At 42.1% G+C, this 23,629-nt stretch overlaps 1 protein-coding gene across 1 annotated transcript in view; it reads right to left on the bottom strand.

Moving 5' to 3' along the window:
• Positions 1-434: 434 nt before the first annotated feature.
• The window catches only part of FASN (fatty acid synthase), a 43,343-nt gene continuing 20,148 nt past the window's right edge, over positions 435-23,629 (bottom strand). Inside the window, exons 16-43 of the mRNA XM_027889825.1 lie at positions 23,214-23,389; positions 22,679-22,870; positions 22,314-22,394; positions 22,031-22,216; positions 21,540-21,719; positions 21,118-21,321; positions 19,558-19,868; positions 19,024-19,413; positions 17,026-17,190; positions 16,680-16,798; positions 16,418-16,572; positions 15,879-16,082; positions 14,642-14,792; positions 14,012-14,190; positions 13,317-13,436; positions 13,050-13,172; positions 12,018-12,241; positions 11,540-11,741; positions 8,901-9,052; positions 8,308-8,399; positions 8,007-8,158; positions 7,476-7,718; positions 5,767-5,955; positions 5,021-5,248; positions 4,392-4,612; positions 3,762-3,860; positions 3,310-3,561; positions 435-2,224 (exon numbers count right to left, since the gene is read on the bottom strand). Coding sequence (XP_027745626.1) covers positions 2,087-2,224; positions 3,310-3,561; positions 3,762-3,860; positions 4,392-4,612; positions 5,021-5,248; positions 5,767-5,955; positions 7,476-7,718; positions 8,007-8,158; positions 8,308-8,399; positions 8,901-9,052; positions 11,540-11,741; positions 12,018-12,241; positions 13,050-13,172; positions 13,317-13,436; positions 14,012-14,190; positions 14,642-14,792; positions 15,879-16,082; positions 16,418-16,572; positions 16,680-16,798; positions 17,026-17,190; positions 19,024-19,413; positions 19,558-19,868; positions 21,118-21,321; positions 21,540-21,719; positions 22,031-22,216; positions 22,314-22,394; positions 22,679-22,870; positions 23,214-23,389 — 5,128 coding nt within the window. The 3' untranslated portion in view covers positions 435-2,086. The remainder of the gene's footprint in view (positions 2,225-3,309; positions 3,562-3,761; positions 3,861-4,391; positions 4,613-5,020; positions 5,249-5,766; positions 5,956-7,475; positions 7,719-8,006; positions 8,159-8,307; positions 8,400-8,900; positions 9,053-11,539; positions 11,742-12,017; positions 12,242-13,049; positions 13,173-13,316; positions 13,437-14,011; positions 14,191-14,641; positions 14,793-15,878; positions 16,083-16,417; positions 16,573-16,679; positions 16,799-17,025; positions 17,191-19,023; positions 19,414-19,557; positions 19,869-21,117; positions 21,322-21,539; positions 21,720-22,030; positions 22,217-22,313; positions 22,395-22,678; positions 22,871-23,213; positions 23,390-23,629) is intronic.

The following is a 23,629-nucleotide window of genomic DNA, read 5'->3' as shown; positions in this document are numbered from 1 at the left end:
TCTAACCCTCTCACTGACCCCGTGGTAGATGCTGTTGTCCCATTTTACAGATCAGGAAACTGAGGCAGGAGCATTTATGGTTTGTCCAATACAACAAGAGCCAGAATTAGAAGCTGAGAGTTTTCACTTCAATAGTGTGGTTGTATATTAATTGTATCTAAGGTGCCAAAATCAGGGCCCCAAAAGGCATACTCCAGTATACTCATTATTATTATTATTTCTCTAGACTCCAAATCAGATATGCCAGCAGCAGTTTTTGCTTGATACCACGAAATGAGAGATTCCAGGTGAAACACAAATTTAAGAAATGGTGGTAGAAATAAGACAAAAAGCCAACCAGTGATCAATTCTGTTTAATACTAGGAAAGCCAAAGAGAAAAAGACAGTCTTCAGACCAAAAAGTATTAATTAAAAGAAAAAAAGAACATTTCAAAATGGTTTAAGCTGACATTATGTTGTTTTATTTCAGATTTCACAAAAGAAATACTTTATAAAACTAAAACCAGTTAACCCAGCCACTATCAACAGAGGGTGGTATAAGCAAAAGACACTAGGTCAGAACCTGCAGTGAAGAGCCATCTGTTCCTGTCACTGGAATGCTACTGTACTACCAAGATGCTTCACTGGGGGATGAAGATGGAGCAAACTGGGGTTTTACAGCAGTTCTGAGAGGCACAATAGCTCCTCCTAGTTGGTGCTTTGTTGCTAGCCAGGTCTCCTCTGTATCATAAGTGTAGCAAGGATTTACTGATTTCGGAAAGGACAGATTCACCATAGCAAAGGAAAGAAATTTTTCAATTGAATTTTATGCAAGTTTCCTTTAAAAAGGAACTATGTTTTAAAATCATACCATCAAACTGATTACTTGGCTAACTTATGTGGGATCTCCAGTCTCATGACTGAAAGGAAAATGAATACACAAGGCCCGTGCTAAATAAAATATACAGGGGCTTCTTAGATACTTGTATGTTTGCCTGAGCTTTGGTTATATGAGAGCAGGGGTGGGGGATTAATTCAGTTGTTAAGGAATTCTATTCCCTGCTCCCACATTCCAAATATTTGGTTGGGTAGCGAGACTGGAGGGGGGAGGAAATAAGGTAAAGCAATAATCTTTTACTAAGGTTCTGATACAGGAGGGCACAGAACCTTGCACAAATATAAACAAAGTACTGGCCTAGGAACACCTCTGTCTATTTTTATCATGCCCAAGTTAAGGCTGTTCAATACAGGGGCATCTGTCAAACCATCTACCCTATCCCCCCAGGCCCTTCTCTCCTCAGAAGAGTGGATGATGACAAGAGTCTTTCCTTCTACCTTTTCCTTTCTGAACAGGGCAGGGCAGGGCAGTGGGAGAAAAAAGAACAAACCAAACAAGAAACCAGACTATTCCAAAGACGCACTTTTGTTTAACAAATGGGCAAGTCTCCCTTGTAGGATAAATCTTTCCCTCCAAAAAGGGATGTTTCTTTTCTCTTATAACCCATGATAAATTAAAACCAAGTAAGAAGTCTCTGGTTTGACACAATAAATACTTAGAATATAGCAAATTAAAAAATATAGTTACAAAACCCTCAGTGGAATTCTCTTTCTGATCTAAACTGCAGACAGATTCTTCACAGACAAAAAGTATCTCCAAAATCAGCTGCAGCTCCACTCCTCTCTCTCTGCTCACTAGGCTTGGTCAACAAGTGCTATCACATACCCTTTGGAATACTGTTAAGACAATAACAATATAGAGCACAAGAAATCTACTCCTAGATTTGTTTTTCATACTGCCAAGGGTGTTGGAAGCAACCATCGGGGGGAACCCTTACAGTAGTGCACAGTGACAGAATCACAGCACTACAGTAACATGGACAAGGTTACTAGGGGGAAAACAGCATACGAAAGGAAAGAGATAGAGATCCCATAAAAGTTGGGAAAAGATAAGCAAGAAAGAGAAAGAAAAAGACCAGTTGAGTACAGCTGGACTTCCCAGTTCTGGCAGCAGAGCAGATAAGATGTTGAACCAGGAAGAGTTCCTTGGGGTCTGTCATAACTAGGAATGTTGTTGGCATTTTCTTCACTGACAGTGAGTAAGCAGAAGTTAACCCTCCCTGACACTGACACGTGGCTCTGCCAGTGAGCTGTGGATGATCCCAATAATTGATTCAGCGCCAACTCCCTCCAGCAAGGTGCGGTGATCCCCTTCGACAACGTGGACAGATACTTTCCCATCACATACCTGCAGAGATACAAGAATTCATTCACAGTTTACCACCAGTTGGTCACCTAGCTGGTTTGGTTTGTCAGTCTTTTAAGTTACTCACAGTTTACCCCACTGTCTCTACTAAATTCAGTTAAAAACAGCACCATTTTTACCTGACACATTTTCATAGATTGGCTGCAGGGCACTGTTAGGAACCAGTGTTTTAAAGCACAATAGTGTGACAGCCTGGCAGGCAGTCCACTCAAATATAATCTGGGCAGGAAATTAACCAATCTGGTACCAAAAGAATAATTTATCTACAATATCAAAGAATAAAGTAACTACTTCCAAGCCCTTAAGAAAACCAAATAAATACCTCCCTTCCCCACTGTCTTTCTCCCACGACCATAAGTCTTCCTTTAAGGTCATTATGTAACCTTAATAACATGTAAATTAGTCTGGAATCAATAATGACTAAGTTAGAAGTCTGAAAGGATAGGAGATGCCAGAAACAGGAAGAGAATTCTAAAAATCACTTCTTTTTCCCTGGTATTTGCACCATAATATAAGACACTTAAGCCTTGTATGTGAGCAGGTGCTATAGAATACTGACCTTACCTGCACTACAGGCCACAACCCTACGTTTTTAAGCCCACAAGAAACCCGCTGCTAACTACTAAGTGGTCCAGAAAAGGTAACTGAGAAAAAGCCTTTATTGTCAGAAGGCTGACACTTGCTCTTTAAGAGGTTTCCCCCACTATAGGTCCAAACTAAAATTTGGACCTATAGTGAAAGAAGACTAAAAGTTACTCTCTTTTAACATCTTTATTATCCAAAGTAATTCTAGAGGGCTGCAAGAATCAGCTGTAGAAAACATTATCCACTACAGAGGCTTAACCTTCTGACCGTCATTATCCACAGAAAATGCCTTGAACCAATCAATGCATTTGCTTTTGGGGACTTCTAATTTTTGTTAGAACACAATAGCTGCAGAGTAATAATTACTTTCTGGTTGGTTTTGTCCATTTTTCCTCAGTAAGGATGATGATTTTCCATGCTTTTCTTTGGATCCCCCAAATATCAAGAGAAACTTAACAGTCACCAGTGGGCCTGACACTGACCTCTGAGAGTTTGTAGTCTCTACCCAGACCTTCTTCATATTCATTGTGAGACTTTGCCCGCATCAGTGTCACATTCCCATGATACTTGGAGTCTGGTATATACTTGTCAGCAGCCTTCAGTTTATGGTAAAATGAAGTTGCAGCGAAGCTGAGTGCTTCACGATCGATGTTTGTATGAATCTCAGTTATCAGGTCTACAGCAGCATTCACACGAGCCTCCAGATCTTTCAGGGGCAGAAGAACCTCCAGTAGCTGGAAATATTAACATTTTCTTTTTACATTAGTCTCAATAGCTGAGAATCCATCTCCATTAGGCAACAAACCACACCTCTCTTGTGCAATATTAAGAAATGCATGTATCTACTTTTTTATATATATATTTATACATGCACACTTTTTAAGATAAAAATAAATACACACGCACACATATATAAAAAAATAAGAATGATTACCTTATTGTATTCAGTGCCCGTAAACTGCTGAACAAAGGCACATAATGCTTCAGTCTCCAATGCAGCCTCATTTCCTTGGGTCAGTTTGGCTCTGTAGCTCTGGAGAAGAGAAGAACACAATGTGAACGTGAAAGGGATGCGCCTGATCCTGAAAGTCAGATTAAAGCAATTAAGAACAAAGGGTGTGAACTGGGAAAAAAGGGAGGGGGGGAGTCCCTTGAGGAGAGATTAGAAAGCAAATCCAGGGTGGCAATTGCCAAGAGCCAAGTATTCTCTAGAAAGCACAATGCAAATGGAAGGAAGCCTTAAGCGAGGTTTCCTAGCACCACTACACAAGGATCTTGACTTGCGGACACCAGAATCTTCCAGAAGACTAATATTATGATTTATCATAGCAAGAGCAACACTTGTGCCTGAGCTCCTGCCAATTAATGAAGACCACCCATCATATGCTTCTACCTTTCAGCCATCTCTAAAGCATCCACTGTCTACAGCTGTCTCCCAACTTCCCTGTCAAAGAAGGCTGTCAGCTTTTCAGATTGCTCATATCTAGAATACTAAGCTCCAAGAATGTGAGTCCTGATGAGAGAGGATGGTCCCCAAACAGAAGATTTTCTTTGTGCCCCTTACCTGAGTATATGCTGCCACAAAGGAATGAGACCCATCAAAGAGGAATAAACTGTTGAGTGCATGGGAAGCATTTTGTTGTGCTTGCAGTTGGGAGCACATTTCAAAGGCTACACAGGCACCGAAGGAGTATCCAGCAATGCGGTAAGGCCCTTCAGGCTGGATCTGCTTCATGCAGTCAATGTAATAGGCTGCCAGGCTCTGGATGCTGTCCAAGGGAGCAGCTACAACACAAAAGTGAGTTAGAAACAGACTCTGGTGAAAAGACACTGGTAGAGACAAATATGTTTTCATGCACTCAAAAAAAACCCTGTTGGAAACATTCAGGTTATTGTGCAGATAAATTACTAAATTATGGTTAAAAACTTGCATTTTGGACAAGCAATATTAATACTCCTGCTTTCCAAGGATGGGTGGAATAGTATGCCCTGTTTTTCCCACACATAAGCTCTTCAGTGTAACCTATTATTCCTCTTGATACCTGGGGATGTTTGACATGACCCTATGCAGACTAATAGGCCCTGATACTTGTCCCTGAGAGTTTAACAGTCTAGAAACAAAGCCCTCTCTGTACAGTTTAGAATGTTAAGTTTGCAAATTCAAAATGCTGAACATAAAAAAACCTGAGATACCTTTTGTGCACTGGAGCCCATAGCAGGGCATGTGAAGTCTGGAGGCAAGAGTGTAGAAAACTGCAATGGATCCTTCAATGGGGTGAACAAGGAAAAGAGGGCGCTCTGTGCTCTGAACATCATTGAGACGGGTGATCGTTGGCCCTTCTGGGTTCACCAACAAGTTGTTCAAATCTAGTTTTGGAGGTTCACCTAGGCCTGTCTTCGTCAGTGGGGATGACTTCAGATCTTTGAGGGAAAGCACACCAAATAGAATTAGCTTCAGGATCAGTCTTGGTCACGTAGCCATAGTCCTAAAGGAGAACCTCAGGGCTGCTCAAGATTAGCCCATTGGCTCAGCACATCATCAGGACACAGACATAAGGATCTTCCTATTGTCATTTTCTCTGCAGCACATGCTTTCAGCTTACTGTAAGCATGAACTTACATTGTTTATCTCCCAGAGAAGTAAAAGGTCTCAAATTGCATCACGCACACAGCCACATAAGAGTATTCGTGCATGCAGATGCTAGCCAGGCAAAAAAGCAGCTTTCATATTTGCTCTGACATTCTGCCCCCAGGAATGATGGGCCTGACCCAGTGGTCAATACACTCCTGTGACATGTCTGTCACTTGAGAGCCATTCAGTTATAACCTTATTTCATGATCCGATTGAGGTTTATGCCACTAGAAATGAAAGCAATGGATTGCAAGCTTAATTATTTGGACTCGGGTGACTGATAGCAACCCTAATCCAGACACTGTACCCTCTGCAGTCTTGGACTTGGAAGAAAGTTCACGCAGTTTGTCGATTGTAAGGAGTCGAATTTCTCTCATGGTCATAACGATGTCATAGTCTCTCTCCAGTGTCTGGCGCACCTCCACTCCCATCAAGGAATCCAAGCCCAAGTCAGCCAAGGAACTGTCAGCATTCAGACTACTCACATCACGGACACCTGAGAACAAAAAAGCATGCTAGCAGTTTCTTTTCAGCTCTAGGCCTCTCTAGCAGCCTTTTCCACTTCCTTTTTTCTCCTAAAACCTCAATAAACTGCAGCTACAGAGAATTACCTTTCAGGATCATCTAAAACTTTCACAAGTCACCTCTTCTGCAACCCACATCTTGTCATATGGGATTTAGTCTTTAGAGTACACATTAAATGTGCTCAGACTTATGACAAGGGATACATCAGTCCCAGAAAAATAGCTCTGAACATTTTCACATTAGCTCTAGACCAAGTCTTGAGCAGTCAGTCAGCTAGACAAATTTCACATACTGGGGGCTCTAACTGAAACTGCAGTCCTAAACTTAATGCAACCAATCCTGATCTACAACATGAGATGAAAGTTATCAGTGTCAATGATGGGTAATTGCAACACAATGTCTTTCACACTGGAGGAGGACATGATACCTCTAGCCTTCATTGCCTTTTTCCCCTCAATTTTCACACTGTTCAATCTCTCACCCTTTCCTAACTGTAAAAGGCCTCTCATAATACAGGCCTTACCTGTAAAAAGCCTCTTAGACTAACACCTGCACCTACAGCTCTTTACCCTGTTGTCCCCCCTTGTGCTTCCCCATGATGCCACCCTTCCCACTATTAGGCTTTATTATTAGCTTCTCCCTTTGTTGTCTTCACACTTTCTCCTTTCAAACTAACCCTACAACTGATTATAAAAGCCATGTCTGCTCTCAGAGGCCAGATGTGCTGTCAGTGAACTGCACACAATTCTTTAAATACCACTCAAGAGAGTTGTCTTTCATTTATCAGTACCTCTTTTGGTAGAAAACAAAGGATCAATAAACACTTCTGTCTGCAAAAGAGATAACTGAAGGGGGACACAGTAGATGGAGCTGACAGAGATTATTCCCTTTCAACACAAAAATAAGAGACACAATGGTAAAAGGAAGCAGGTTCAATACAGACAGGAAGACATAGAAACTGTAACACATATTTAAGTTGTGGTTACTAGATGTTCACATAGGATGACAGACAGCTGGTCAGTGAATACACTACCAGTCAGCCACTTAGTACAGAAAAGCCACTTTTTGCAGCATGGGGACATCCCCAGGTGAATATTTGAAAGCTGGAATAGTACTCAGAAAGTAAGTCATGTATTTGCCCTATTATGTGCTGTCTGCTTTTGTGGGCTGTTTCTGTTGATTCCCCATTGGAGAGAAGTACCAGTCCACTTTCAGTAAAACTCAAGACATTGGAGTATATGTGCATGTGTATGTAAACACAGTATGGGAGAAAAGCCCATACAAGAAACCAAGTGATAACTGGAGAGGAGGAGCAGTGTAAATGAAAGAAGAAAAAAAAAAAAAAGGCAAACAGTTCTACAACAACAACATACCCACACCACAGGAAATCAGGAGGAGACGCTGAATAGAGCACCTACAGCAGCACCACTGCTTTCCAAAGGCAATTAGATGGCAGACACTGCTCAGCAGCGACTGAATGAAAGCACTTACCCAGGATGTGAGCAACAGCTTCTACAAGATCCCGCTGACTGCCTCCTTCAGTTTTCACAGAGACTTTCTCTGCTAGGACAAAACTGGACATGACAGGATGAGGTTGATTCAGGAAGATATCGAGAACCTCCAGGCATGAGCTGATTTGCTGGGGAATCGTTCCCCCCACCACAATGTCTTTGTTTCCCATTGTCTTCAGCAAGATACCCACATCACCAATGGCTCCCCACTGGATTGCAAGGCCTGGAGGAGAAAAGAGAACAAACAGCACACTAAGCCTTCTAACTAAAGCACATGACAGCAACAAAACAGAGTTAAAAAACAGCTACGCTAAGGCCTGCATTTCCTTTGTGCTGTTAAATGGTCAGTGTTCATTCACATATGAATGATTCAGGATAACAGCTGGGAGGGGAAAACAGCCTTCAACATTTATTATCACTCCAGGTAAGTGCACAAGTCTCTGGTGAGCTGGTTCTCATCTGGATGTTTGGTGAGAGAGATTATTCTACGCAGTGAGTAAAGTCATCTTACCTGGGAGTCCATCGTGATGTCGCTGCTCACAGATACGCTCCATGGTAGAATTGGCAAAGCCATAATTACTTTGCCCAGCGTTACCTCTTCCGCAGCTTACAGAGGAGAACACAACAAAATAGTCCAGGTCTGGACACTTCTTACGAGTCACCCTTGGAGCAGAGCAGGAGAGAAAAACCTCATCAGAAAAACTTGCTAACTATGTTACTGAGAAAGGCTAGTGCAAGACTAAAACGACAAAGTTTGATCACTTTTGTGACCATAAAAGTAGTTATTATTTGTCCCTTCTACAGACACTTACCAATCCAAATGAAGGGTGCCTGAATACTTGGGCTTGTTGACCTCCCAGAATAATTCGGGGGTTTGATTTTCAATCATGCCATCTCTAAGGACCTATGGGGGGGTGGGAGTAGAGATTAAAAAAAAGAAGGTGCAGGTTCAGTATCTCCAGTTTATCTGTTTAAATTTGGCACAAGTCTTCAGATATAAGAGGATATCTCCATACAATATATTTTTGTAACTTTGCAGTACAGACATATCCTGATATTCCCAAATATGACAACATGGCTTTTGCTAAGTGTGCTTTTTTTTTCAGTATTTTTTCAGAATTGCCACTGCAACGATTTTGGCAAGTTCTAAATGAGATTTTTCATGTCTCCAGAGATATTGGACATTTGTCTTACCACAAAACTGAACTTGCTGGACAAATATTGTTGCTTCTCAGGTCAAGGGGCCAGACCCAAAAGCCTTTAGTCACCAGGTAAAACCAAAGCAGAGTGTCCTTTGAAACACAGAGAACCAAACTAAAACTGTATGAAGCTTGACTGCCTTTAGTAAAAAAGTCACTTGAATGGATGCTGCTTCTTACAAGTCTTGAGCATTTTTCTTACTTACCACAGCCAAATTAAAGATGCCTCCAACTGGTCCAAGCTGCAAAGCTTCTTCTATCAAGAGCTGTGTTCCTTCTAGTGTTCCAATATCACTGGTAGATACCAACACTTGGATTCCCAGTGCCTTCCACTCTTTAACACGTTTAGCCTGGTAGCCTACAAAAAATAAAGGCAGACCGTGCCTGAGATGAAGCATCCAAACCATAAGGCTTTGGTTAACCTGCTCCTTATTCTTTTCTGACTAGATAAGGACTGAATAGCTAAATAATTCCTGATTCAGCTACAAGAGAAAAATTGGCCAAAACTTAAACCATAGGTAGAAATCAAGACTTGAGTTTCAGAAATATTCTAAATAGATCAAGTGGAGAACAGACTCGGTAAAACCTCTCTCAACGATTTTTGAGCAGACTTGGAAATGCGGAGAGGTCCCAGCTGACTGGAAGCTGGCGAACATTGTCCTGATTTTCAAGAAGGGCAAGAAGGAGGACCCCAAAACTACAGGCCTGCCAATCTCACTTCAGTGCCAGGTAAAGTTATGGAGAAAATTATTCTGGGAGGTACTGAAAAACACCTGAAAGACAGTGCAATTGTTGGTCACAGCCAGCACGGCTTCATGAGAGGAAAGCCCTGCTTATTCAACCTAATTTCCTATTATGACAAGGTAACCCACCTGCTTGATCAACGGAAGCCAGTTGATGTAATCTTTTTGGATTTCAGTAAAGCATTCAATACTGTCTCTCACTGTATCCTTCTGGATAAACTGTCTGGCCCAGAGTTGGATAAACACATCATGCGGTGGGTGAGCAACTGGCCCTTGGGTCGAGCACAGAGAATGACAGTGGATGAGGTAACCCTAACCTGTCACTAGTGGGATTCCATGGGGCTCTATCTTGGGCCCTGTGCTCTTCAACATCTTCATAAATGACTTGGACATGGGGACTGGAAGAGATACCACAAAAGCTTGCAGATGACTCAAAACTGGGAGGAGCCGTTGACTCCCTCAAAGGCAGGGAGGCCCTGCAGAGAGACCTTGACAGATCACAGGGCTGGGAATCACCAGCTGTATGAAGTTCAACAAGGGAAAATGCAAGATTCTGCCCCTGGGATGTGGCAACCCTGGGTGTACGTACAGACTGGGGAACGAGATGCTGGAAAGCAGTGCCAGGAAAGAGCCCTGGGAGTCCTTGTTGGTGGCCAGTTGGCCATGAGACAGCAGTGCCCAGGCAGCCAGGAGGGCCAACCGTGTCCTGGGGGGCATCGGGCCCAGCATTGCTGGCCGGGCCAGGGAGGGGATTGTCCTGCTCTGCTCTGACTTGGGGCGGCCTCACCTGCAATAATGTGGCACTTTTGGGCACTGCAATGTAAGGAAGATATTAAGCGTCCAGAGAGCGTCCAAAGGAAGGCAACAAAAATGGGGAAGGGCCTTGAGGGGAAGCCCTGTGAGCAGCGGCTGAGGGCACTTGGTGTGTTCAGCTGGAGGAGACTGAGGGGAGACCTCACTGCATTTACAACTTCCTTGTGAGGGGAAGAGGAGGGGCAGGCCCTGAGCTCTACTCTGTTGTGACCGGTGACAGGACCTGAGAGAATGGCCTAAAGTTCTGTCAGGGGAGTTTAAGTTGGATATTAGAAAGAGGTTCTTCATCGAGAGGGTGGCTAGATGCTGCAACAGGCTCCCCAGGCAAGTGGTCACAGCACCACGGCTGACAGAGTTTAAGAAGTATTTGGACGATACTCTCGAGCACATGGTGTGACTCTTGGGAATGGGTGCAGCACTAGGAGTAGGACTTGATGAACCTTGTGGGTCCCTTCCAACTAGGCATATTCCATGATTCTGTGATAAGGTTGGGGTGGTGGTAGGGGAAGGAAGAAAAAGTTCAACCATGAAGGGAAATGAACAAGAATGCAGGTACTGGGACAGGAAAAAATGCCTAGATTAGAGCAAGGCAATAGATTACAGAGCATAGCCTGAACTTGAGAAATATTTTATCTACGTGTTTGCGCAAGTTGTGCAATTGTGAGCTTGCCAAAAGAAAGAAGAAACCTGTAGAGACAGAGATCGTATGAGGAAATACTGAAGACTATCACTGATAAGAAATCTCAACACTTGCAACTGTAATCAAAGTAACACCTTAAAACTGAGTAAAAATGCTTACAGATGTTATCAGATAGTAGGGTCCATCTTTACAAATGTGCTATCTAAGGAGCAAAAACAAGCATCCACACATGTAATTTAAGAGACAGAGTATCTTTAACAAGGAGTTTATAGGCCCCTCCTTGTGGCACGTGATCCAACATGCTACAGCCACTGGACAAGTCAGTGAAGTAGCCCGATACAGACTTTGCAGAGGAAGTAAAGGTAAAAGTAAAGCTGCATAAAAATTTGTGTGAGGGAGAAAATAGGTTGATAGAATTAGGAGGCATAAAAAGGGGAAAGCAGTAGTTGGAAAAAAGATCCAGTTAAAAAAATCCTTTAGAATAGAGGGGACAACAGTTTGTTTGAAGTGAGATAATACATAGAGAAAAGGGAAAAGAAATCAAGACATTATTATTTGCCAACAGAAGGTTTAAAAATGGAGAGAAACTACAAACTGAGGTCTGTTGAAAGTCAGTCAGTTTACCTGTTCCCTTACAAATTTTGCTTACCAGTTCGTATGCCAGAACGAGATGTCAGTATGAGCTTCTGGGCTCCTCTCTCAACCAGCCACTGTGCCAACTCAAGCCCAAATCCTCCTAAGCCCCCTGTGATGATGTAAGACTTGGTGGGTGGACAGGAAGTACGAGAGATTGCGGAGATTTTCACTGATTCAGGCTTTCTTAAAGGATATTCCTTTTCCTCTTCTTGGACCTACCCCCCGCCCCCGCAAAGGAAAAAAACAAAACAAACAAAACAGTCATTACAATCAGATACACAATACATTTATCTTTCCACGCTATGCTCCTTCAGTCAATGGGAAATCAGCGTGGAGACTTGACAGCTACATTTGTTACAGTGCCAGCAGTAAAAACTGACCATGTGCTGTCCTATTTATACAATTTCAACTCAAAATGGATCAAATATCCAGTACAGTCACCTACAGAGGATGCCAGATGCATCAGAGAATCAAAGTCATTATCTCGTTACCTTGATCATAACTTTGCCAATATGTCTTCCTTGTGCCATGAACCTGAAGGCAGCTTCTACATCTTCTTTGTCGAAGACTGTACTCTTCAGGGGCTTTACTACACCGTCTTTTATGCCTTTCTTCAACAATTCTGATACTACTTCCCACTCTTGGTTTCCCTCATCAAATATTGAATCTAATAGGATCCCATGAAATGCCACATTCTTGAGGAAGAGAGCCATTCCTAGAAAAAGCAACTTGGTTATGATCTGATGCTGCTGACATTTCAAAACAATCTATCCTCTGCTTCAGAAACATTTCTGTGTAAGTAACAGGAGTAAAGCACTCAGATGCTTGAATTCTACATTTTCCAAACTCGTTCTTGCATATACTCTCCAAATGCTATATTCATTGGGTTGTTCTCTTATAAGCAGACCAGTTTAACAGAAATTCCACTCACAAAAATTGTGTGTTGAGAGGACAAGCTATATCATGGTCAGTCTGATATTAAAAACGACATTTTTTTGTCCAGTGACAGCTGAGTTAGAGTCACACAGGAGCTGGAATCCTAATGCATCCTGTCAATCTCCACAAGAGGCTCTTTCTCACAGAAAGGTTTTCCAAGATGATAATTTTGAAATTTAATTAGAACAAGGAAGCAGACTGTCAACACTTGCTATATGCAATCATTCTGAAACAGGAGAACATTCTTGCAATTTTTCACTAACACATCGCATTATAACATTCAAAAATTTGTTTTCCAACTGAGAGAAATCAGGTTAATCTTGCCCCTGTGCCTTCAAAAACTGGTAGATGCCGTTGACTGCCTTGAGGGATAACAGGCCTTGCAGAGGGGTTGGATAGACCCGAACATTGGGCAATCATCAATTATATAAAATTTAACAAATGCCAGATTGTGCACCTGAGACCAAGTAATGTGAGACACAGGTACAAACTGGGATTGGCTGGACACCAGCCCTGCAGAAAGGAATCTAGGGGTGCAGGTCAGTAGCTAAAACCTAATGAAATGTACTTCCTGGTGCCCATCTTACCAAGCTGACTGTTGTTAGACAGATCGAATTTGCCTATTTCCAAGAAGCGCCCATGTCGAGCAAGACAACGCAAACTGGCTTGGAGCTTCTCTTCTGCCAAGGAATTTAACACAAGATTGACACCTGCAATGAAAGGAGAAGCAACTACTTAATAAACTCTGCTGAGAGCCTAACCCTGTCTTCTAGTGACTCATAATGTCTTTAGAATGTCCAACTGCATAATGTGGCACAGCTAACAAAAAAGGAAAAATATTTCTTGAACTTCACCTTTTCCATTGGTAACTCGCAGTACATGTTGCTCAAAGGTAGTATCTCTGGAGCTGGCAAAGCTATTAGCATCTAGCTGTGGGAATCTTGCTTGGAGATACTCACGTTTCTCAGTGGAGCCTGGAAGTAGAAAATAGGTTGAAAGACGTCAGTACTCTTATGCTAATTTCTTTTTTTAAGATGAAACAGCCCATTTTCCTCTGCACATCTTTTCCCGAAGTGTGAGCAGCCATCCATCACTTGTTTCAAAGCTCTCAGTCTCTCAAGATGTCAAACCTTAGGACAAAGGCTGTCTGGTTGCTACTGCTCATTTATAAGGTATAGCAAGGACCAGAAACAGACCAAAAGTTTTCAATGCATAGGCATTGGATTTATATTATCGAATCAAAAGGAACAAGCCTTGATCTTTTTCCGTACTTTTGACTATATAGTGCGCAGGGGTAGATAAATTTGAACTGTGTTGTGGAAGTTTTAAGCACCCAGTCAGTAGCTGTATTTATCATGTATCCAGTTCTCAGCCTGGCAACTAGATAAAACCTACACCAGATCATATTGGGGGGAATAAGTATATACCTACAAAGGTGTATACTTACATATGCGTGCATGTGTGCACACACGTGTGCACGCAATGCTTCCTCTATTTAATATCTATAACTCTGTATTTTTCCCCATAACTTTGGGTCCCCAGTACTCACCTACAGTAGCAAAGACACGGCAGCCCATGCTCAGGGCAATGGCAATGGCTGCTTGGCCCACACCTCCTGAGCCAGAGTGAATAAGGATACTCTCACCCTTCTTCATACCACCTCGAACCACCAAAGCATAATAAGCAGTGGCATAAACCACAGGCACTGAAGCGGCTTCTTCTAGAGTCCTAAAGGGCAAAGTGAAAGAGCTTTCTTTAGCCTGAGAAAAGACTAGTAGAGTCTCCTGATGAAATCTGCCTTTCTGCAATGGAAAGGTTAAGCTGTTGAGATTGACAACCACTTATACTTTCTGATCTATCATAGGGCAGACTACCACAGCCAAGATTCATCATTCTATAAAAATATTTCAGTAACTAACCAGTAACATAACCAACACTCAAATCCCAGCGTATTCTGAAACACAAAGCGAAGAGCTCGAGAAAGAAATGAGAACCTTATGCAAGCCACCCACCCACTGTACAAAAACTAGGACTGAACTCCTGCGCTGAATCTGAACCAAAATCCTACAGTTGCTCCAAACACTATCGCCCTGTTATTATCTCCAATTGTGCAGCACTTGGGTTTGATCAGCCTCAGGCAGGAAGGCAAACCTTAACCAGAAAACAGAAGTTGACCTACCAGTTTTCAGGCACCTCCCATAGAAACTTCTTGTCACAGTCTACTGCTGTGGCCAGCCCTTTTGCTGGCAGCAATCCCATCACTCTTCTTCCAGCCAGGTCCCGTCCCGAGAACTCCATGCCCAGCATGCATTGCTGCAAAGCCCAGTTACCTGAAAAAACATTAGCACCTTTTATGAAGGAAATTTATCTTCTAAAATCCCTTTACTACAACAGCAGTCCCTGAAAGTCAGAACCCCAGAGACAGAAAGAGTGCTAGGAGTCATCTACTATGTGCACAGTTCATAAGTCCCCACAGTTAATGTCTCGCTCCAAGAGTAGCAGGAAAGGACTTTGTCTCATTAAATCTTAAGTTTTTATCCTTGCTGATACTGCCTTAGTTTCCAGTTTTCATTTGAGAAATCTCATGAAAACATCTTGTTTCAGAGGCAATTTTGTTCCTCCGAAAAAGAATGAAACATAAACTAGAAAGAGTGATCACAGCAAAAATATACTGCAAAACCTGAATTTTTGTAAATTCACATTTGAGGTGGACATTTATGTCACCCACAGAATCATAGATTGGTTTGGGCTGGAAGGGACATTAAAGACCATCCAGTTCCAATCTTGTGCCATGGGCAGGGACACCCTTCATTAGGCCAGGTTGTTCAGTCATTAAGGGGAACCTATCCCTACTCAAGTCACCCATAAGAATCTCTCAATTAACTAAATTTTTACATGTTCTACCCCCTCGCTTTGAAATAGATTTTAAAAACCATTTCATAGACATTACATTAATTCTTAACTTCTGTGAAGCAAGGTAACATCACCTCCATTTTGCTGCCAGGCAATGATTTCATTGAGCATTTTTCTTCCTTAAAAGCCAAGCATGTTCAGCAGCATGAAACTTCAGCATTCTCACCTTGGTATGTATGATGTCCATACCTTGGTATGTATGATGTCCATCTCTGGAACATCCATCAAATTGTTTTACCTCACACTTGGTATCTATGCAATGATTTCAGTAACATTGCCTCAGAGCATGTCAATTGTGCCATATGAAAAAAATGGAACTGTAACTGGAAGTACAACTTGGGAGTTTTGCAACAGGGCTGTACTTCCTTCTCAAAAGCATGCTTTCTTGCTTAAGTGACATAACACTTTAGTTCAGTACCAAACTAACATTCAAGAGATTATGTGAATTAATTCTAAAATAACAATATGTAAATACATTTCCTTCCAGTGTAATTTCAACTCACCAGGGATAGCATCTGGAGAAAGCTTCCCTGTGGCCAGCATAATGTCCCGGAAGTTGAGAGATGCATAATAGACTTTGCAAAGTAAAATGTTGGGATTAGTTGTGTGGAAGTGTCGAAGTGGGGAGACAATCCAGTGAAGAGAGGAGAGGTCTCCACGAGTCAGCACATTTACATAGGCATATTCTGTCAACTCCTGAGGTTGTGCTGCAGAAGAAGGAACAATAAGAACTTACATACGTTAACACAGGTATGTGCTTTCCAGAATGAGAAAATTTCTTGTGTAATTGCTACCTCCTCCTCCATTTGCTCTGCAGAATGCTCTTTCTTACTCTGCAATACTACTGATAATCTAAATAGCCTATCCCTCCTCCTGATATCAGTGTGCCACTGTTTGCTCTGTGCCACAGCAGAGGAATTCAAAATTATCCATTAAAATAATAATAAAAGGTAACTGTAGGAACAATAGCTTCTCATTTTCTATTCGAAGTTCATTTAGATTCAAGACCTTGCAAGCGATCCTTGGACCTTAAAGGAGTTACCTTGCTGCAATGGCAGATGCCTGAAGGAGCCCCACTTTCCATCACGATACACATTCATCACCAGGTCCTTCTGAACAATCTTCTGCATCTCCAGGGAAGAAAGACTCGTGGGTGGGACAGCTGATGAAGAGTTCAAGTTGGAAATGAACACACACCTGGAAGACATGAGTTGTCATTTTGTTTATTTTGGTAAAGGCCTAGAAAGAAACTAACACAGAAATACCTCATCCCCCAAATGAAGCTCAAGGGCATGCTTACATACCTGATTCGGTGGCCTTCTGCTTCAAGGCGGAGGCAGTTCACCATTCCCAAAATTCCTGAGTTCCCACAACTGGTGGCAGTCAACCACACAGGCTGCTCTGATGGGTCAGTCAAGACCTCCTACAGGACAAACCCCAAACTGTTTTACCAGGAACCACAAAGAAAACAGCCCTCATATCCTTAGCAGAGATGAATAACTTCTATTTTATTAAAAACAACTGAACACACACACACACACACACACACACACACACACACACACACTCCTGTTTTAACACTACTAAATATTTCATTTAGGAAGTATAATGATTTGGAAATTCAGATACATAGGACACAGGAAATCTTACCTTTAATGATTCAACCCACTTATAACTGGTCTCATCTATTGGCAGAAAAACGGGTATTTTGGCAGGGGCTTGCCGGCGGCACAGGAAAATAACTGAGCCAAAGAATGACTTCTTCATGGCAACTAGATTCAGTGAGGTTTTGCTGAATAAGTCCTCCCATTGTGCCTGTTAAGTCAAGTAAGATAACAAATTAAGAGCAAAGTCAAGAGTCAATTAACGCTACAAATCCCATCTATACTTCACAGTGAGACTCCTTAAAGACAACTTCAACAGAAACAACAGGTGTCCACCTCTTTCTTCCTATTGCTTAAAAACTTGGCATCTGTTCTGTATTGTCTTGATACAAATATATGTTTAATTAACATAACAGTATATTTTCCACATCTAGACTACTCCTTCGTCCCTAAAGGATCTCCAAAAAGCAAGAGTACAAATATATCAAAGCCCTTGTTAGGGAACTAGTCTTAGCACTACCAGGTACGCAAAACCCAGAGAGGTGACTGTGCCGTCAAATCCCACAGGGTATCTGACTGTGTCTAGTCTATGTCACATAAGCCCTGTCTGCAAGGAGATGGGGAAAAGCAATCAAATACTAGCAGGGAAGAAGCACCTATATACCTAAGTTACACTGAAATGGTATTTCAGAAAAAAAGAATGAAAACGCATGTATGGCATATCCAGAAACTTCAGGCTATACTATGTGAATGAAAGAAATATGACTGCAGGCCCTCAGGAAAGCATCCATTTGCTTTTCATGTGCTAGGCACAAACCAGCAGAAGTGTGATCCCTTACATCAAGGTCTATGGATAGCATTTGTACCTAGAAAACTTTGAGAAATATATTAAGTCCTGCCCACTCTTGCCTGTTTTGTATAATTTTCTTTAGGGAGAGAGCATTCAACTCACATGTCTTATCTGAGGGATTTGCTAACACCAGGCTACTGACATTTATGACAGATCTATGTTTTATATTGTCATCTTCAGTAGCATCTCAGGGTCTTTTTATCTCCTTCTTTACGGGGAAAGTTGCAAAGCAAAGGATCACCCTTTCTTCTCAAATCCCCTTAAAAAATCTTTGCAGAAAGTGAAGGGCTAGAATCCATATAATTGAAAAATTCAAAATCCAACTGCCCCGTTCCAGAATTATAAACAAAAACCTTAAACTATTAGAAGTGCTACTCTCTTCTTATTCTAAAAGAAGAGAGCTGAGAAGCTACATCCCCTCAAATCAGCAATAATAGGAATGTTCAGCAGAGGAACAATTTCCCATTACTGCTTGGTCTAACAGCTTCCAAGAGAAGGTGATGTCCCACTGTCCACCCTTACTCCTGCCATTCACTCTCCTCCTCTTGTGCCAGCTTTGCCACTAGTTAATCTGCATAATGTACTGGTTTGAAGATATAACACAGACACCCTGCTTCTCCTCCCTGAACTTCTCAGGGTTTATTTTACTGTATCTCATTATGGAATCAGATAAAGTGAGAAGGAGGAAGGGAAGAAAAGATGAAAGAAGAGTACAAGAGAAAAGTCTTCCTTCTGGGAGCACTTTAATGTTAGAAGAACTTAACTAGTTTGTGAAGTCTCATTCCTAGCAGCAATATCAAAAGGAGGAGGGATATTCTGATCCTGAAGCATTTTAGGATCCTACAGTGATAACGCTGTACCCCACCCAACAATGCAGCACAGTATTTTAACTAAAAAGGAACTGTCATGGCCAGTGTTTTCACACAGTTTAGACATAAAAACAATGACAACAAATAATGTTCAGTGCATTAAGAAAGGCTTTCCTGACTGAACCAACAGTTTACTCTCTCAGCCTAATATGTAGTAATTCACAAGTCCTGTCTTCTGAACAAGTTTTTATTAGGTATTTCTGCAGAAGGCCTCAATGGAAAGGTATGGAAGTGACACCAACTCAACATTCACCATCAGTGCCTCTGGAGGCAGGGGACTCCAGGCTATCCACCAAGGAAGTGTTTACCCTCCCAGAAGGCTTACCTCACTCAGGAAGCTGTGTTTCTGCTGCAGATCTGGGCCTGTAAGGAAACTGACAACTTCCCCAAGAGTTTCTCCTTTAAGAAGTGTGTGTAGCAAAACAAACCCTCCTTCTTTCACTGCAGCTGCCAAATTAGAGAGGATTTCAGGGGTGTTCCCTAGAACACTTGTTGAACAGTTGTACACCACCAAGTCAGCGTTGGTCAGATTTCCAGAGGGAGGGCTAGATGGATCCCACTGGCTGGAGAGAACACCAGCATCTTGTAGCTCTTTTTCGTTAGCTGAAAGGTTTTCCAGGACACGGTCGGTGGCAATGTAGTCCACCTGCAACAGGGGCTGAGTATTCAGAATACTTTTGACACGAGAGAACAGCTGTCCATTTCCTGCAATAGCCTGTGAGAAAAAGAGGAAGGAAAAGGAGAAACCAAGTCAAAACATGAATGTTACCTGAATGATATCCAGAACGGAAGCACGCAATCAGGTTACTGGAAGGCCTAGAAACACTAGCTACTGTCCTATGCCAAGCTTCCAACTAACCTCTACAATCTTTATCCTATGACTGATCATGTTCTCCACTGCCACATCCAGGCAAGTCTTCAACTCTGCAGAATCTAGCAATCCACTGAGAAGAGGGTCATCCTGGAAGTGCATTTTCTCTCGAGTCACAACCTGTTCCAGCTCAGAATGGAGGTTCCCATTCAGTTCCAGACGGCAGATTTCAGCAAGGATATGTTGAAGGCCCTTCTGTTTGGGTGAGGACACTGTAGCAGCCACTGCAGTGTCTAGTCCAGGAATGACTAATTTGACCCCGTGCTTTGCCACCTTAGACTGTAAGTTCTGGATCAGACCTATGGAATAGAACAGGAAATGAAAGGAGGAGTCAGATTTTCAAAGAATTTTTCTTTTCCTCTTTGCCTCTGTTTGCTACACCAGCTGATCAGCACCACAAGTTACAGCATCCTCTATCATCAGCCCAGTCACACAGGTACAGTGCAGCCTCTGGACATTCATATGGTTATGTATTGTGCAGTAGTGGCAGGCCCCAAACAAGTAAGCTTTGTGGCAAGACAAACTAAACTACTAAAGTTACCTGTGGTAAGAGGGCAACTACCAGAAAACTTCTGATTGACTTAGGGAGCCTGTGGAGGGAAATTTTAAGTTTCTGCAGATATAAAAATACTAAAATGCTTTTTTGCTTTATAAATCAATGGGAAATAGCTCATCCTGACTAAGATCAGGAACAGGATTACAAAAAATAAAATATTTCTACCACAGCATATGTAAAAAAAAACTTTTGGGACAGTATTTGGACACTGCAGGAGAAACTAAGGGAAAAAAAAAAAAAGGAAAATCTTTAAAATCTATTGCCAAATTTAAGTAAAAACATGAAGACACTTTACCAACATCGAATGATGAAATTACTGTCTCAAGATAAAGCAAAATTCATCACTAGATTAAAAACTTTAAAAAAAAAATGGGTTTTTTTCCCTTTGACGAAAGAGCATTTTAAAGTGGTGAGCTGAGTGGGTGTCTCCCTATCCAAGAGCATTGTACTTAGCTACCAGTTTCACAACAGACTGAACTGCTCCTACTCTACTCTAATGGCAAACAATTTTTTTGGGCATGCTTCATTAAATCACTTTCTCTGTTTGGATATGCTCTTGTGCCCACAATCAAAGGGGAACAAACATGTCACCTTACCTATCTTGGTAGTTCACAGGGAAAACCAAAACAAGGTTAAGGACTTGAGGAAGTAAGCTCTCCTGTCAGTGTTTGAAGCAGCTAGGCTGGATTTCTCCTAGGCTGGATGTTCCTCTCTACTTGCAGAGGGGGTTGTGCCATCTGACACCATGACTGTTATAGGAGGTAAGATGTCTCTCCTCATGGCTTTTTACTCCTACCTACATCTAGATATCTCAGGCAGAACTAGTTTCTAGCTTCTAGCACGTGTACAGAAACAAGACCCCTGCCAAAGTCTTCTACAGAGACCAACACTCATTTCTTGGATGTTCTCATGTAGTATGAACAGCTCCTCTCAGCCACTTCTGTCAGGCTGGAGGATTTCCCTAGCGTGACAAGAAACCAATCCAACTCTACCTTTGCAGTGCTCCAGATAGGCATGAAGATGGGCACTGGAAGACAAACAGTTACTCTCGGTGTAGGGCACAAAGCAGAATTTTTCCAGGGTGGGAGGTGTCCGTTCCTGTTGTCGGCGTGGTGCCACAGAAGCATGAAGGCCGTTGATCTGAACACCTCCTGCCTTAAGGCTGTCGAGACAGCGGTCCACAACAACTTCAAAAGCTGAAAGTCAGGAAAGAAATGTAAGTTTGAAAGCACAAGTATTTTGTTCCAAGTGATCTGATGAACAGTGCTATGTCAGGCTGTTATACGCTTACAGAAATGCAGAATAGCTTGGAGACCAAGAGGGCCCCTTAAAGTCCATCCTACTACCTAGGAATTCATCCATTCACCCACACAGCAGTCAAAACAACAAGCAAAACTCAAGCATGAGATGTTACCTTCTATATTGTCCTGGTATTGGCACACTTGCTCTTGATGCAACACTGGGTCAATGCACACTGAGCGAATCCTGGTGGGTAAGCGCAGACTGCGGCCAGGTTCATCTAAGATCAGCACATGTAGCAGAGTGTCGAGGAAGGTCACCCAGTTCCCATTCCACAGAACCTTCCCTGCGCTTGCTGCAGAAGAGGAATAGAAAGCCTCATTATGTGGTCATTCAACAGACACCAAAATGTCACTGCTTATTACATGCCAAGTCTGGTGTATGTACCCAGCTTCCCCTGTAAACTCCAACAGTCAGTTCTACATTGGAAACAGAGCACTGGAAAAACTGTTATCAGAAATCCTGGTTGTTCTCCATTATCACAAAAAGTGTAATTACCACACAAAGCACAGTCAGGTGAACTGTTAGCACAAATGGAACTAAGAGATCAAATAGTCATCATTACAATATCCATGCTCATCATGCTTCTTTTGAAAGTAACTTCACCTTCACTGTTGCATTCTAGAACACCCTGGAAAGTTGGTCCATAGTTATATCCACGCAGATGTAGCTCTTGATAAACATCTTCTTTCAAGAGCCCAGACTTTGAGCTCATGTCTACTTGAGTCCGAAAGTCATCTGGCTGATTAAGGAAGTTCTTCAGAGCAGTATTTTCTAGGAGCGAAATCTTCCCTGATGGGCACAGTAACAAGAATAACAATCATTATCGTTGTTCATAAATAATGGATTTTACTAAGACAGTGTATACAATTATGCTTCCTTCACTTACCACTCACAGCCAGATTCCCATTTCCTGACACCTCAAAACAGTGGGATGCAGGCATGAGTCTTACTTCCAGCTGTACTGATCCTGCAAGAAATGTTGAAGACAGGACTGTGAGGTCATTGACTGCTACTACACGTAGAACTCTCTTTCACTATCTCCAGACTCCCAGTTCACAACATGTAATAAAGGTGACTATAATGCAAACTACTTGACTGTAGATATTCACTTCTTTGTTCAGTCATGCTGCCTTCTTCTTTATAGTCTCTTTCCTGCATTCCTCCTCACTTTTCCCATGTGTTCCTTTCCTCCCACTCCTTTCATCTTCATTACATAGTTTTGGCACAGTTGTGCCAGCACTCCTCACTCACCCTTTTTGGGAAGGATAGTTGCCTGATGAATTGTGACATCTTCAAACATCACAGCCATTTGCTCCATGGCCATGCCAAGAGACCGTGCCAGTGTTCGCCAAGCCAGCACCAGGTACCCAGTTGCTGGGTACAGAACTCTGCCATCAATGCAGTGACCAACCAAGTAGTGGTCAGGAGAGTCAGGACTCACATCTGTCAAAGAAAAAAGAGTAGAATAAAAATAATAAAAACATTAATAAAGACATCTTTTCCCCTCAGTGTCTACAACAGGTTCTAGGTGTTTCCCCAACTATCCTGCCTGACAAATGCAGTCCTCAAAACTGCTCTTAGTCTGATTCAGACTCTGCTCTGCTCGTGTTCTTTCATTCTACTTCAGAAGTAAATCCATTTTTTTTTCAATCCAAACCAAACATTAAGCTTCAGACAATGGCTTCAAGGGTGCTGCTTTGAGTGTCCTTTTCTTAGTTTTACCAAAAAAAAAAAAGAAAAAACAAAACAACAAACAAAAACCGCCACCCCAAATAGACAAACACACCAATATTGTAGACTGAAGCAGATGCAGAGCCTTTGGAACCTGCTGGAAAGTCTTCAGCTTTTGGAACATCCCAGTCCTGGCTATGGTCCCATTTGATGTATGGAGAAATGAGGGGTGTTCCCACAGGGACAGGGTATTCCACAGATGGGAACAACTTATTTCCAAAAACGTTTATCCTAGGAAGACAAAAAGAATCAAGACAATGTGGGAAGGGAGGGCAGGGAGAAGGGATGGGGAGAAAAAGTAGGGAAAAAAATTGAACATAATACTTAAGAGGTCAAGCAGTAATTGGTCTTGGACTCCAAGTTTGAGATGTCTCCAAGAGTACCATGAACACTTACTGCAGCCAAATTTGTAATTTTAATAGTCTACAAGATGCGAAGTTTATTTCCAAGAGCTAGTTCCAGATTTCCTAG

This window comes from Empidonax traillii, unplaced genomic scaffold (assembly GCF_003031625.1).
Source record: "Empidonax traillii isolate 1590-97213 ecotype Southwest subspecies unplaced genomic scaffold, ASM303162v1 scaffold272:size679582, whole genome shotgun sequence".
NCBI lineage: Eukaryota > Metazoa > Chordata > Aves > Passeriformes > Tyrannidae > Empidonax > Empidonax traillii.
The sequence above is the reverse complement of the archived record's forward strand: the minus strand, read 5'-3'. Positions and strand labels throughout refer to the sequence as shown.